Source organism: Penaeus monodon, chromosome 37, assembly GCF_015228065.2.
Source record: "Penaeus monodon isolate SGIC_2016 chromosome 37, NSTDA_Pmon_1, whole genome shotgun sequence".
Classification (NCBI taxonomy): Eukaryota; Metazoa; Arthropoda; class Malacostraca; order Decapoda; family Penaeidae; genus Penaeus; species Penaeus monodon.
In genome coordinates this window covers 9,337,191-9,352,190 of record NC_051422.1, presented here as the reverse complement: position 1 = coordinate 9,352,190, position 15,000 = coordinate 9,337,191, and the positions used below count along the sequence as shown (strand labels likewise).

The 15,000-nt window shown below is 42.2% G+C and overlaps 1 protein-coding gene across 2 annotated transcripts in view; it reads right to left on the bottom strand.

Annotated features, from left to right (window-relative positions):
* The window catches only part of LOC119596367 (tyrosine-protein kinase transmembrane receptor Ror2-like), a 102,950-nt gene that overhangs the window by 266 nt on the left and 87,684 nt on the right, over positions 1-15,000 (bottom strand). Inside the window, exons 3-12 of one of the 2 annotated variants that reach the window (XM_037945581.1) lie at positions 13,465-13,589; positions 11,097-11,123; positions 9,385-9,553; positions 8,990-9,183; positions 7,124-7,267; positions 6,295-6,427; positions 5,778-6,020; positions 5,116-5,306; positions 4,683-4,838; positions 1-4,497 (exon numbers count right to left, since the gene is read on the bottom strand). The exon at positions 1-4,497 is cut by the window's left edge and continues 266 nt beyond it. In XM_037945581.1, coding sequence (XP_037801509.1) covers positions 3,595-4,497; positions 4,683-4,838; positions 5,116-5,306; positions 5,778-6,020; positions 6,295-6,427; positions 7,124-7,267; positions 8,990-9,183; positions 9,385-9,553; positions 11,097-11,123; positions 13,465-13,589 — 2,285 coding nt within the window. In that variant the 3' untranslated portion in view covers positions 1-3,594. The remainder of the gene's footprint in view (positions 4,498-4,682; positions 4,839-5,115; positions 5,307-5,777; positions 6,021-6,294; positions 6,428-7,123; positions 7,268-8,989; positions 9,184-9,384; positions 9,554-11,096; positions 11,124-13,464; positions 13,590-15,000) is intronic. The other variant, XM_037945582.1, reaches the window with a different exon arrangement.

The following is a 15,000-nucleotide window of genomic DNA, read 5'->3' as shown; positions in this document are numbered from 1 at the left end:
CTAATTACATTATCATAACTATTTTTCTACAGGAAGACACTTTACACATTGCTGAGCATACATAGAAAATCTTTTATATTGCAAATTAGGAAAGGCAGTTTTGAGAACAAGCTTCACTTGCATAAAGATGTTTCTAAGATGTTCTACATAGGTTTCAAACATGAATTATCTGCCAATGTAAAACTCCTTACTATGTATTATTTTCCACCTTGATATTTATGGATGGAGTCAAACCTATATAAAGAATATATTTGTGCTGGGAGATTTTAAAATATGTTAGCAGTTCTGTACAATTATTAATTAACTGTTTATACTGGTAAATCAAAAAATATTCCTATTTCTTGTTAACAAAGTTACAAACAGAAAATGGAGGCATTTCCCTTAATAGTAAAACCAAAATTTTATGTTTTTGGATAGGACAGAATGCATGGAATCTTTTGCCACCATTTAACATTAATCATAATCAATCTTATTTATGATGCAGAATAAAATATATAATTTTGTCTATTTTGTCTTTTGTATTTGAAAGTATACATGATGGAATAAATTAGATTTGTAGAAAAAGTTGCAATATTTCCATCATATAGGTATAACATTGCTAGTTACTAATAATACAAATGGAATGAAAATATTACATAAAAGACAAGCCAAAAGAAACAGATTCCTAAAGTATGTGTTTTGTACATGGAGGAAAAAAAAGTATATAGCTTAAGTTCTGTTATAAATTTTCAGTCAAAAATACACTTGGTTCTGTTAATACAGTGCTAGTCTTACAGACTACTCATATCCTGTAGATGTATTGCTGCCAAGATCAGTCAGTGGGAATTTGTAGATTTTCAAGCTAGTGAATCGGCATATGATAAAATGGTATCCAATCAGAGTAGGATCAACAACCTTTACATTACACATAATACTATTCAACTGATCATCCCACAAGCCAGCTTTGGGAAATGTGTTTGTATATACACACATGAATGCTGGGCCAATTTAGCCTAATTTCATAGAAATTTAGGAACAGAAAGCAGTCATTACAGAAATTGGTCAAAATAAATCCTTATAGCTCTCTTTATCCTTGTGTAATAAAGGATATATCCCAAATCAAAATGAAAAATCTTTCTTAATTCTTTGCTTTGGATAGGGCATAAAAACCTCTTCAATTGTTGCCTTGTAAATTATACATTTACTTTACATGTCTATATATATATACTGTGGTTTTGATCACTGCCTCGTGACCTTATGTACATCTGTTTTAAGTTGCTTTAAGCACACCTGTAGGTTTGGACACTTATAGAAACTGCACAACAAACTTGGTTTCTACTTGGTATGTGGTTAACACAGGCATCATATCAAAAGTTATATTACAAACAAACCTGATTATATAAAGGTTATCTACCTAATATATACCTATTGTATAATAGCAACCTTATATAAAATAAAAAGAACTGGCTATAAGCACTCATATGACTAGTATACTAATATCTCAATCAAACCAAAAAACTACAGCTAGTTTTGATGAGTACAGCACATCATCTCTCACAAGATCCATACTTTCACATATATATATATATATAAAAATGGTTTTATTTTTACATTTTACAAAATTGTGTAAACATTTAAGTGTTGTATATCTGAAGGAATGACAGCAAGTAGAGGTGGTCTGTCTAATACATGATTAATAAAATCAGTAACAAAATAAATAATAATATTTAATGAAATATGACCCTGAAGTGGAGATTCACCCAGAAAAAATATGGAATTGAGTTTCTTGAATACGTGTGGAAAAGTACAGCATGTATCTGCCACTTCCACCCATAATACTGATGAAATACCTCCATAGCACTAAGCTATTAGAGCCATGAATTGCCTTCCAAATATATGCCTGAGAAAAGGGTCTTTACAATACAAATATCTGTGAGCCCTGAAGATTAATGTAATTTATCTGGAATGACAAAAAAATGAATGATGGTTTGACTCAAGCATGTATTTAGGGCAGTGGATCAATTCCTTTCCTTCTCACTCATCACTCTCAACACATTTACCCAAAAATCACAGTTTAAAGAGAGAGAATTCACAGACTGAGATGTCAATCCTCAGTCATAAAAGAATATACAATTTCACACATTTTTTTTCTACTACTTTAAAACTGTCATCAGGTTCCTTACATCCTAATCATAAAGAACACTTTGTAATATTGCAAAATGACATAGCAATGATAATATTTTCATGATTGCTAAAAAGCTCTGATAAGCACAACTCAAAAGATGTACATGAGCTCCCGGCTGCTGAAAATAAAATGATTCCATTTTTTTTCCTTTTGATACAGTGTGATAAATCATAAACAAGCATGTGCAAAAGTCCCTTCACCACAAGCCAACCTGTGGTTATATTGCTGCCATATAAAATGCTAATCTGAAAGCTAATTCCTTAAGATTAAGCTGTACATGAGATTTTCAGTTTGTATGTCTATACAATTAAAATAACTTTTTCCAATCATATCCATCTGTTTAGAATGCTTTCTTTACTTTGCTATCACATTCTGTTCATTTGTGCACTTGCAAACCTTGCAACAAAAAGACTATAGCAACCATAATAAAATTTAGCATCCTTCTTATAAGCTATTTCTGGTTCCCACTAGAATGCTTCTGAAGCTTTTCAAAAATTTGGATTAAATGCAGAAAAAAAAAAGTTATTTTCCATGTTTTACTACATATTTTGAAGCAGCAAAACCTTAGCCTGAAGGCTTCACAGATGTAGAAACTATATCTTTTGATTATATTACTGTAATCAGATTATGATAATGAAAATCAAAATTTGGTAAAAGATCTTTGTAATATTACCGACATCATGGATCTGTACTGGAAAATTCAATCTCTCTGCAATGTAAATATAAACAAAAATTCTATTAAAAAAAAAAAAAAGAGATGAAGTATTTCACTACTACCCCCAAAGACCTTACTTCAAGTTATGCTTGAAGACCAGGATCACCCATATGTATTATTATTTAAATCATATTCTTTTGCTCCTGTTGCATTATTAGCCTTTTTTTTTCAAAACGATGTTTTATTTGTGCTTTTGTAAAGTCGCAGCTAAATTGCTGTCATTAATACTTAAATCTAAAATTACTATTTACAATGATAATTATGATTCATGTAAGAATATTGTGCAAGCACACCTTCAGTGAATGACTCATTAAATTCTGCCGATTTGAGAATTATGTTAACCAGAATTTACACATTTAATATCTGCAAAGTATTCATAACTGTGACATGTATTGTGTCACAGATATGGCCCTTTTGTTCCCTTTGCACAATTATTTATAACTGGGATATCAATCTTGACCAAGAAGAATGGCTTTCATCATTTTCATTTAAAATGTTAAACATTCATGTACCATGTTATTACTTCCCCACTTATTATTACCTTTTATTTAAATTATGCCAAGACCTAATCAATCCCAATCACAAATAGTTGTTTACTTAAATAATTTTGTATTTACAGTGCAATTTTAATCATACAGCAGCAGCTGTTTTCAATAGCTTAAAAAAAATCACTGATGTGTGGTTCATGACTACAGGTTGGTCTTGAATAAATTACTTATGAAGACTGAACCCCTTGCTCTGGAGCACATGAGCACGGTCGTGGGGTGGGGGGGGCTGAGCCTGACATAGATGAGCTTGGGGGAGGGATGGGCACATTCAGTGGACGACCTGCCATCAGGTCTTTCATTTTCTGATGAATGATGGGGAAGGTTGGTCTGTCATGTGGCCGCCGCTGCCAACACCAGGTTAACAAGGAGTAAGCCTCGGGAGGGCAGTGGTCAGGACATGAGAGAATTCCTCCCTCCTTCAGGAAACAAACAACCTCTTCATGTGTCATTCCATAGTATGGTTGCAAAGCAAAAGAAAATATTTCCCATAAACATACCCCAAAGGCCCAGACATCACTCTCTATAGTGTATTTATTATATAAAATGCTCTCTAGTGGCATCCAGCGAATGGGGATGGCATCACTGTCATCACCCCTATAGTAATCTGCAATGTAAATCTTTTGAGATAGACCAAAATCTGCTATCTTAACAGTCATGTCTTCACCAATAAGGCAATTTCTTGTTGCAAGATCTCGGTGCACAAACTTCCGGTCTGACAAGTAAACCATACCAGCAGCAATCTGGGTAGCAATCCACAACATATCCTTGTAGCTAAGTTTTGTATCACTAAAAGTATCCCCATTTGAAGACCTTACAATGTAGTTAGTCGGAGAACATGACCTGAGGAACTCATTAAGGTCTCCACGTCCCATGTACTCAAACAGGAGACACATAGGTCTTCCAACAGCACACACCCCAAGTAACCTCACTATATTTGGATGGTCAAACTCTGCCAGAATGCAAGCTTCTCTCTCAAAGTCCCCAAGCATGTCCTCTGATGCCTCTTCCTTTAGGACCTTAACAGCCACCATGGTAAGCTCCTCACCAGCAACCAGACCGGGTGCCTTGCCCTGAAATTCCAGAAATATATTATTAATATGAGACATATTCACTTTCCATACTTTTGCATGAAGAGAAGGGAGGAAATGAACTAATAGTTTTTGTTCAAAGTTGCATCTATACACAATACAGATGAATAGATAATCAAGTTTCAAGTGAAAGTTTGACATCATAACAATGGCTTCTTTTCTCTTACCTGGAAAACTCGGCCAAAGGCTCCTTGCCCAAGATCACGTATGTATATGATGCTATTCCTGTCGTACTGAAGCTTCTCTAGTTTGGGGTTCAGCTGAGCACAAGTTTGATGGTAGGCAGAATTACTTGGCAATTTTGTTAAATCAATGTCAGCCTCCTGTCCAACAAATAAAGAAAAAACAATACAGGATATTTCTAAAGTGGACCTGCATTTCAGTAAAGTGTTAAGGGTTTTGTTTAAAATGCACACTGAATTATACATATATTTATTTGTTTATTTGAAAGGCAGTAAATGTTAAAGTTTCCAAGATATCTATCCATAGCATGCTGATAAATATTAACAAACATATGAAATACTTTAGTGCTTCAACATTATGACATTAATGCTTGGGATATAAAACTTTAAAACTCCCATGACAAAATACATTATTTACCTGAGTGGTAGGCGCCGTGTAGCCCCGTTTAGCATGAACCAGTTTGTGTATAAGGAGAGCACTGAGAGCGAGGAGCAGCAGGACGCCCAGACCCGCTCCTCCCGATATCATCATCATCCAAGGACTGATAACAATGTCTGTGTCTTCCTCCTCCAGTCCCTGGACGCCCTCCAGCACAGCACTGTCTGATGCTGCATTAATTGTTCAGGTTTGAATCTGATCCATTTATTTTGGGACTTTATGAATGAGTGAAAAAAGTTTTCCGGGACTGACTGCACATTCAAGATGACAGCCCTTGTGTAAGGTGGATTTTCTTTAAATTAGTGTAAAAGTTTAAAGTTTCATGTAATATTTTTTTACAAGGACTATTTATGCAATAAGAGAAATCTTGAAATTACTTCTAAAATTTAAAATCTGATAACAATTTGGCATTCACTCATTTTCCTGTTCATCATTTTTAATATACATTTCAGTTCAGCCACATGTAATTTATTTTGCATTAATGTAAATTTACTAGGATTTTATCTTTTAATGTATAATAAATTAAGTACCTATATTAAGATATCCTCTAACCGTCGTAAGCTGTTCATATCGATTAAGTATCATAAATTGTAGAGTAATAAACACTACATCTTAAGCTACGAAACACATTTACTTCTTACCACAGAGAGGAATGCTGCAATGTTGCCAACGGATGAGTGGGTCCATCGTATAACACCAAGGGTAAGGTTCTTCTCCCCCGGCATTCCTGCAGTAGTTTTCGGCGTCCTGTATCTCGGGGAACACAGTGGGCGGCCGATGGTGCTTGTGCGGTTCCTGCGAGTCCCACCGCTGGCAGGCAATCCCGTTCATTGTTGTATTCTGCTTGCCGAAGTACCAGCGCCCGCGACCCTTCCGGCAGTTGTCTGGGAGGAAAGCAGATATCAGGAGGCTTTCCATGTAATGCTGATGTTTAAAATTAAGTGAAAGTCTACATGTGTACTAAATACTAGATATAATGTGCTTTTGGAGTAAGCTGGTTTTAACAATATTTAAGAAAGCAGGGCTCATCCTGCATTATCTTCACATGTCTTAAACTATGCTAACATGCTGTAACAACCTCCTACATGTCTTATCATATATTCAAACTTAATCTTCTCTATCATCCCCACCCAGGGAAAGAATTTTGCCCAGACTCACATGTGACCTGGTCGGGGTCGATCTCAGTGAGGCCGATGTGCGAGCAGACCCTCTTCGATCCATTGCCGTGGCTCTCCAGCTGGTCACAGTCCGGAAGCCGGAAGTGGTTCCTGTTTTTCAAGATGCGGTTCTCCTGCACAGATGCCAAAGAGAAGACACATAACATGTTTTGATACAGTCAGCTGGGTGGCCTTCCAGGTTCTTAATATGAATTATTAACTTCAACATAATTATAATAATTAAGACGTTCATTATTTGTTTCATTTTCACTTGGGGAATCTCTCTCTCTCTCTCTCTCTCTCCTCTCTCTCTCTCTCTCTCTCTCTCTCTCTCTCTTCTCTCTCTCTCTCTCTCTCTCTCTCTCTCTCTCTCTCTCTCTCACACTCACACTCTGAGTACACACACTCTGAGTACACTCAGAGTGTGAGTGTACTCACACTCTGAATACACTCACACTCACACTCTGAGTACACTCACACTCACACTCTGAGTACACTCACACTCACACTCTGAGTACACTCACACTCACACTCTGAGTACACTCACACTCACACTCTGAGTACACTCACACTCACACTCTGAGTACACTCACACTCACACTCTGAGTACACTCACACTCACACTCTGAGTACACTCACACTCACACTCTGAGTACACTCACACTCACACTCTGAGTACACTCACACTCACACTCTGAGTACACTCACACACACACACACACACACACACACATCACCCACTGATAAGAAAATAATCGAACATCTAACATACATCCCAGCCCATCACACGATCACAGATACGGAAGTGGAAACAAAGGAGGTCCATTTACCTGTTTGTTCTGTTCGATGAGAAGCCACTCGTTGACGCAGAAGAGGCTCCGCACGGCCACGCAGTCCTCGTGGCAGAGGGGGAGGCCCACCTGGTAGCCGTCTTCCAGGTGACACTCGGGGAAGGCGAATCTACACAGCAACCTCTGTACACGTCGATCAATGTATGGTTAAAACAACAATAAAATGTTAGTAATTGCATGTGTAATAATGACTTAACATTTTACAACGTCAAGGCCGCTTCAGCATAAAGGGAACAGTACGTAGTTAATATCTCAATGTAAAAATATTAACCATATTATAAAAAATGCGTGTGTGTTAACAGCACTTATGAGAGTGTCGTCATAACTGACCAAAATTCAATCCTAAATCAAAGTAAGTTGCATCTATACACAAAGCATCATTAGAACTTAAAACCGACAAAAGCCCAATGTAACCCTAGCCTCCCCGGCAGCAGCAGTATCTCCAACAAGAACCACAAGAACAACATCAACAGCAGCTTCCGCCGCCCTTAAGTGAGTAGTTCCCAAAGTGTATTCTCCTTCATCATCAAGTTTCTCCTCCGAGCTTTTAAAAATCCGGCCGGGAAAAAAGAAGTTGGGCGGCGGAGGCGAACAGGGCGCCGCAACGCTCGGATTTTTGTCAAGACTTTTCGCTCTCTCAACTAACCTCGCCCGCCCTTGCGCTCCTCCCGACCTCCCTCCCTCTCATCCTCCCTCCCTCTCTTCGTTTCTTTCTCCTTCCCTACCTCTCTCCCTCTCGTCTTCTCTTCCTCCTCCTCCCTTCTCTTCCTCCCCCCCTCTCCCCATTCTTCGCTCTCCCCTTCTCCTCTTCCTGCTCCCCCCTCTCCTCTTTCTTCCCCTCCTTCTTCCCATTCCTCTCTCTCCCCATCTTCTTTTCCTCCTCCCCTTCTCCTCATTCCCCGCTCTCCCTTTCTCCTCTTCCTCCCTCCCCTTTCCTCCTCCCTCCCTTTCCTCTTCCTCCCTCCTCCTCTCCCCATTCCTCTCTCTCTCCCCTTCTCCTCTTCCTCCCTCCTCCTTCCCCTCTACCCTTCTCCCTCCACCCTTGTTTCACTCCCTCCATCTCTTTTCCTCCTCTGCCCACTCTCTCTCTCATTCTTTTCACCTTCTTTCTCCTCCATGTCCCTCTGTCTTTCATCTCGGGAAATAGATGGTATACTCTCATTATTCCTCTTCCTCCTCTTCCTTGTCCCTTTCCTTTCTCGTTCTTTTTAATCCGTGGTGTCAGTTCTTTTCCGTCTCACATCGTCTGATATCTACTGTTATCCTGTTAAAAGTTGACTTCCTTGGCAAGGTGACTCTCCTAATACAGAAGCGTGCGGCCCGACAAACGTAAATATGAAGTCCAAACACCGGCAGAACAAAACGATAAGAACTTTATATACGGCGGCGCGGTGCAGTTAGAGGGCCTGGGTACTAGAAAAAGAAAGAAAAGTGAGAGAGAGAGAGAGAGAGAGAGAGAGAGAGAGAGAGAGAGAGAGAGAGAGAGAGAGAGAGAGAGAGAGAGAGAGAGAGAGGGAAGAAAGAGAAAGGAGAGAGAGAGAGAGAGAGGGAAGAAAGAGAAGAGAGGAGATGGGGGGGGGGGGAAGAAAGAGAAGAGGAGAGAGAGAGAGAGAGGGGGGGGAAGAAGAGAAGAGAAGAGGGGAGAGAGAAATAGAAAAAATATAACACAGTGACCCGGTTAAGTCCCAACAATAAAAAGAAACTAAACCAAAGAAGATAGGAGACTGAGTAAAGAAGAAGAAAAGGAGATTAAGCCAAAGAAGACGAAGAAGAAAACGAAGCTAAAGACGAAGCAAACGACCCCAAGGGAGGGCACCCGCGGAGGCCGCCGCCCCGCAGACTCACCTCGGCGGCGGTTCGACAGGGCTCCCGGAAGTTGTCGATCATCTCCGCCCACAGCTCGCGGGTGATGTGTTCGTTGAGCCAGCCGCCCCTGTCGATCGAGGTGATGTTGTACCACACGAGCCCCGTGCCGCCCAGGTGATGCTGGCACACACGCCCGTTGTAGGGGGCGCAGTAGCCAGTGGGTCGCCGCACCGCTGCTCAGGAGGAGGGGGGGGTTAATAGGCTTCGTCTTTGGGGGGAGACAGTTTGTGTGTATGAAGGTTAAGTATAAGACATTGTCTGGTACGGGTATTGGAGAACAAGATCTAATATGTATACCCAGACGTAAGACCGACACACGCACACGCACACGCGCACGCACACACACACAAAACAAAAACCGCAGAAACACTCACGGCTGACGGGGTGGACGACGGAGACGATGAAGGTGCGCGTGTCCTGAGTGAAGCGCCCCTGCACCGCGTTCTTCGCCGAGCACGTGTAGTTGGCGGTCGACGTCGCGTTCACCGTCAGCTTGGAGCGAGCGTACGACTTGAACGGCATGAACTCGATCCCGTGCAACACCTGGGGGGTGGGCGAAGGAAGGGTGAGGGGGGAGAAGGAAGGAGGGAAGGGAGGGGGAGAAAGAAGGAGGGAAGAGAGGGGGGAGAAGGAGGGAAGAGAGGGGGGAGAAGGGAGGGAAGAAAGGAAGGAAGGGGACATGAGGAAAGGAGCGAAGGGAGGAAGGAGGGAGGGAGGGAGCGAAGGAAGGACGGAAGGGGACATGAAGGAGGGCGTAAGCGAAGGGTGGGAAGGTGGGTAGGAAGGAAAGGAGGGAAGAACAGAAGGAGACGAAGGGAAGAAGGGAGGGAGATAAGAGAGAAGAAAGGAGAAAAGAGTGAGAGCAAAAGGGAAGGAGGGATGGAGGTAGATGGAAGAGACGATTAGAGATGACAATGGTTACGAATGCAAAACAATAATACAGTGTTCAGAATGCGTAACTGCTTGAAATGTGCATATATATCCGATAAATTTCTCTCCATTTCCATACAGACGTCCGTAAGTGTGTGTGGAGAGAGGGAGAGAGAAAAGGACAAGGAGAAGGATAAAGAGAAAGAGAAGGAGAAGAAGAAGGAGAGAGAGAGAGGGAGAGAGAGAAAGAGAGAGAAAGAGAGAGAGAGAGAGAGAGAGAGAGAGAGAGAGGGGGGGGGGAGACAGAGAAAGAGAGAGGAAGGGAGACAGAGAAGGAGAGAGAAAAAGAAACAGAGAGAAAGAAAGACAGAGAGCGAGAGAGAAACAGAGAGAGTGGGATGGAGGATTTAATTACACACACACACACTCTATTGACGTCCCAGTTAATGTTCCCGCGACGGCCCCTTCCCTCCCACCGCCACAGCACAATCGTGGCGTCGGAATTCACCAAAGTTTGTTTAGGGGACTATCTTCAGCGCAGGACACTCCGATTCGAGAGTTGGAGGTGATTGTAACCTAATCCTAATCTTGTAACTTGACAACTTGTCTGTAGTTATGCCGAGCTATGCCAGGATTTAGTACTTTAAAAAAACGAGTATTCTTCCTTTTCATCCAGTGGTAAAGTCTATGGTAAGGTCCCCTCCATTTTCAACTTAGCCATTCAAAGTTGCTAATGAGCGAACATATCAATAGGAGCAGATAATATGACAAAACAGCGGCTTCAGACAAGGGTTATGATAACAGGTGAACTTAGAAGTGGGCGCGACTTTGAACTGCACGCTGTATAAATGACAATATCACATAAAAATAATTTAGTTTTGAATATGAGAACAAGCCATCATCTTAATTTGATACCAACATATTTCTCGAAGGAAGGATTAAAACCTGCATATTTTCTTCAAATTACTAAAAAATAAAAATTATTCATTATCTTAATTTGCAACTAACGTACTTCTTATAGTAAAGCTAAAAAACGACTAGACTTTTGTAAAGCGCGAAAAGCTGCTTACATAAGTTAAAGACAAAGATAAATAACTGAAAAGCTCAGCTGCAGGAACAAAATGCAAAAGTTAAATATCCTGCAAAAACGCCGAACACTTAGCTACACCCGAGAAGGCCCTAATAACTTCTAAGTGCAATATACTTTAACACTTACCTCGTTCTTCCACTCGTACATAGGCAGCTTGCGAAGAGAGGGGAGGTCAGTTCACATGCAACGATTCACAAATGCTTATATGAAAACATGCATTTACCAAGTATAATCATATGTATACATGCATACACACGCATATACATAAACAAGTATATAGACATACATCTGAGTGTCTATATGTATATGTGTATATACACTGAATACAAATATGGGATGATTAAACCCTAATAAGCAGGTTGTTTTCGGACAAAAACATATGGCATGCTTAAAGGTGAATTAAGACAAATGTGTAGAAATTACAGAAGGCAATAGCCTGCCTCTCTCTCTCTCTCTCTCTCTCTCTCTCTCTCTCTCTCTCTCTCTCTCTCTCTCTCTCTCTCCTCTCTCTCTCTCTCTCTCTCTCCTCTCTCTCTCTCTCTCTCTCTCTCTCTCTCTCTCTCTCTCTCTCTCTCTCTCTCTCACTCAGCCAAACCTCCATCAACAACCGTACGACCCTCTCGCACGTTCCGCAACTTGCTACGACCCGTGACCCGTTACAGCACAGCGGTCGTTGCCTCGGGTCGTCCCGCCCCGACGCTTGGAATGCAGCGTAATGGCCCGGGAGGATGACCTCGCTTGACTGCCACCGTGAGGGAAACTGGCCTCAATTTCAGCGAAAAAATGGACAACGTGACATCGTCGGCGGGGATGGAGTGACTTCCCGCGCTGTATTGCGACGTGTTTTCCTGCGTCGCTTTTCTCTGTTCATGTCGTTTTAAGGCTGGGGACTGCGGAGGGAGGGCGAGGTGGAGGGAGGGAACAGGGAGAGGAGGTAATGGGGAGTAAAAGAGAGAGGGCAGAGCCAGGGAAAGTGAGAGAGGATGGATGGATGGATGGATGGAGGGACGGAAAGAGGGAGTGAGGGAAAATGGGAAGAGTGAGGGAGAGAGAGAGACTGACAGACATCCGACATGAAAGCCACGCTTGCTCGGGCGCAGCCAAAAAGCCAAGAGCGAGTGGAGCGAGCGCAGAAAAGGCGTCCGAGCGACGCGCTGACCCAATAAGCCTTCGCGAGATCCATCTCCTGCCACGCGTGTTTCATGCAACAGTCACGTCCCCTGCAATATGTGCGGGCCTCTGGCCGTGAGGCAGCGAGCTGCCGGGACACGCAACCGGGCATGACACTTCCCGGCAGATAATGCAACCCAGGGCGGGCCAAACGCGCCTGCTTGAGGTATAGTGCATTGCTGGGATGTTGCAATATATTGCTCAGAGAGAGGGTGTTCGTGTATTATATATACACACACACATGTATGTATGTTCGTACATACATACATACATACATACATACATACATACATATGTACATTCTCTCTCTCTCTCTCTCTCTCTCTCTCTCTCTCTCTCTCTCTCTATATATATATATATATATATATATATATATATATATATATATATATATATATATATATATATATATAACAGAGAGAGAGAGAGAGAGAGGGGGGGGCATGGCTGGCCACGCCTCAGCACAACCAGACAAAGCCCCAGGAGAATTTCTCCGGAAGAATCCCGCCCGCGACGAAGGGACGCCCACCGCACGACCCAAACGCGACCGAGAATGTTCGAGAGCAAGAGCCCGGGCCATCAGCCGAGGGCCGCGTCCCGCACAAAGGCCAGCGAGACACAAAGGCGCGGCGCCGGTGACGAACAGCAGGTAATAGAGGCCGTTATTTATGCTCCCAAAACCTGCCTCTGAAAACCATTAATTGTGTTAATGAAGAATAAATTACGCACACCCCATCCCCTCTCCCTTGCCGCCACACCTAATCCCCTCCCTCCGTCCACCCTCTACTCCCTCCCCCTCCCCGAGCCTAAAAGCTGTAAATGTTTTGTAAATGAAACTTTTACACGAATTCATGAAGGATTAAGCACGGGGCTGATGGCGGATGGGACGGCGGGGGAAGAGGAGGGGCAGGGGAAGCGGCAGAGGGGGTGGTGAGGGCAAGGACTAAAGGGGAAGGGGACTGAGGTGGGGTTATAGGATGAGGGGGAGGGAAGGTTAAAAAGGAGGTGGGGGCGGGTGGGGGGGGGTAGCAGTAGAAAGATGGGAGCCAGGAAGGAGAAGCGTCGAGGCCCTGAAAACAAACGCGCCGACGCACAGCAAGGTAACCGACGGGGGAATCCGGGAGAACCGCGGAGAGAGACTGGTCATCTACACACTCAAGAGAGAGAGAGAGAGAGAGAGAGAGAGAGAGAGAGAGAGAGAGAGAGAGAGAGAGAGAGAGAGAGAGAGAGAGAGAGAGAGAGAGAAAAACTGTCAGACAAACAGACAGAAAGAAGGAGACAGACAGAAACAGAGAGAGAGAGAGAGGCCATCCACCTGACTCACCGGCTGTCCGTCCCTGAACCACTCGATCTCGGGCAGGGGGTCTCCCGTGGCCACGCACTGCATCAGCAACGTCGTCCCGTAGTTGATGCTGTATCCGCCAGGGTATTCCGAGATGTGGCTCTCCGCTGCAAGGAGAAAAGGAGAATAAAAACATCAATAATGACAATAAAAAACAACAACATCAGACATGCACAGCGCAGGATAAAATATGAACGAAATATTTTGTCATGTATATTCAGAGCGGATACCACCACGCTGAAAAACAGCGAGCCAATATATCAGTCATCGTTGCCGAGTAAATCCGTCAACACAACAGCCAACATAATAAACGAGGTTTTCCAATAAATAAAGAGAACGTGGCGGCGAATCCGTCACTTTATCGATGAACTGCCGTTACAAACCATGAATAAACAACAAAATACTCTATTGTGAGGAAGCAGAGAAACAGAAACAGAAACACACACACACACACACATTATATATATATATATATATATATATATATATATATATATATATATATATATATATATATATATATATATATATATATATATATCTATATATATATATATATATGAGAACCGCGGAGATAGACTGTTCATCTGCACACTCCTGAGAGAGAGAGAGAGAGAGAGAGAGAGAGAGAGAGAGAGAGAGAGAGAGAGAGAGAGAGAGAGAGAGAGAGAGAGAGAGAGAGAGAGAGAGAGAGAGAGAGAGAGAGATATCCAACCTTAGACAACCACGAGAAATCATTCTGATAACAACAAACAATTCAAAACGAAGTAAACCATTTGTGAAGTAATTAACTCGACATCATAAAAAAAAACGCAAAAAGTAAAGAAAACGCCTACAACAAAAGTAACAGTCACAACCTACACACGAATCGTCAGCCATAGCAATTCCACCAACGAACAATAAAAATGCGACGAATAACAACACAGGCCTTTCCCAGAGCAGCCCTTCAGTCATGGCCCCGAACTTCCCCGCGAGGCCCTCCGCGTCGCCGCAGAAACTAGAAAAACTTTTAATGGCAAAACAACATAATAAGATGATGGTATAAAATGATAATAATGATGATAATGATGATAACAACAACAACAATATTAGTCATAACAATAACAATAAGATGTAGAACAGCAATAATAATAATAATAATAATAATAATAATAATAATAATAATAACAACAATAGCCATAATGATAATTTAAAAAGTAACAATAATAAATGAGCATCGCTACTCGTCCCCTGTTGCAGCTTAACCCGTGCAACAGGAACTTGCCATAAAAAATGTGTTACTTCCATGAGTTGGCATTCGCATCCGGGCTAAGGCGAGGGCAATATTTCATCTCGTTCTCTCTCTTTTCTCTTTCTTATCTCCTCTCTCCTCTCTAACTCTCTCTTCTTTCTTTCTTTCTTTCTCTCTCTCCTCTCTATCTCTATCTCACTCCTCTCTTCTCTCTCTCTTCTTCGTCATCTGTTCTCCCTCTCTCCTCCTCCCAGTCTCTCCTCTCGTCTCGCTCTCCCTCCTCTCTC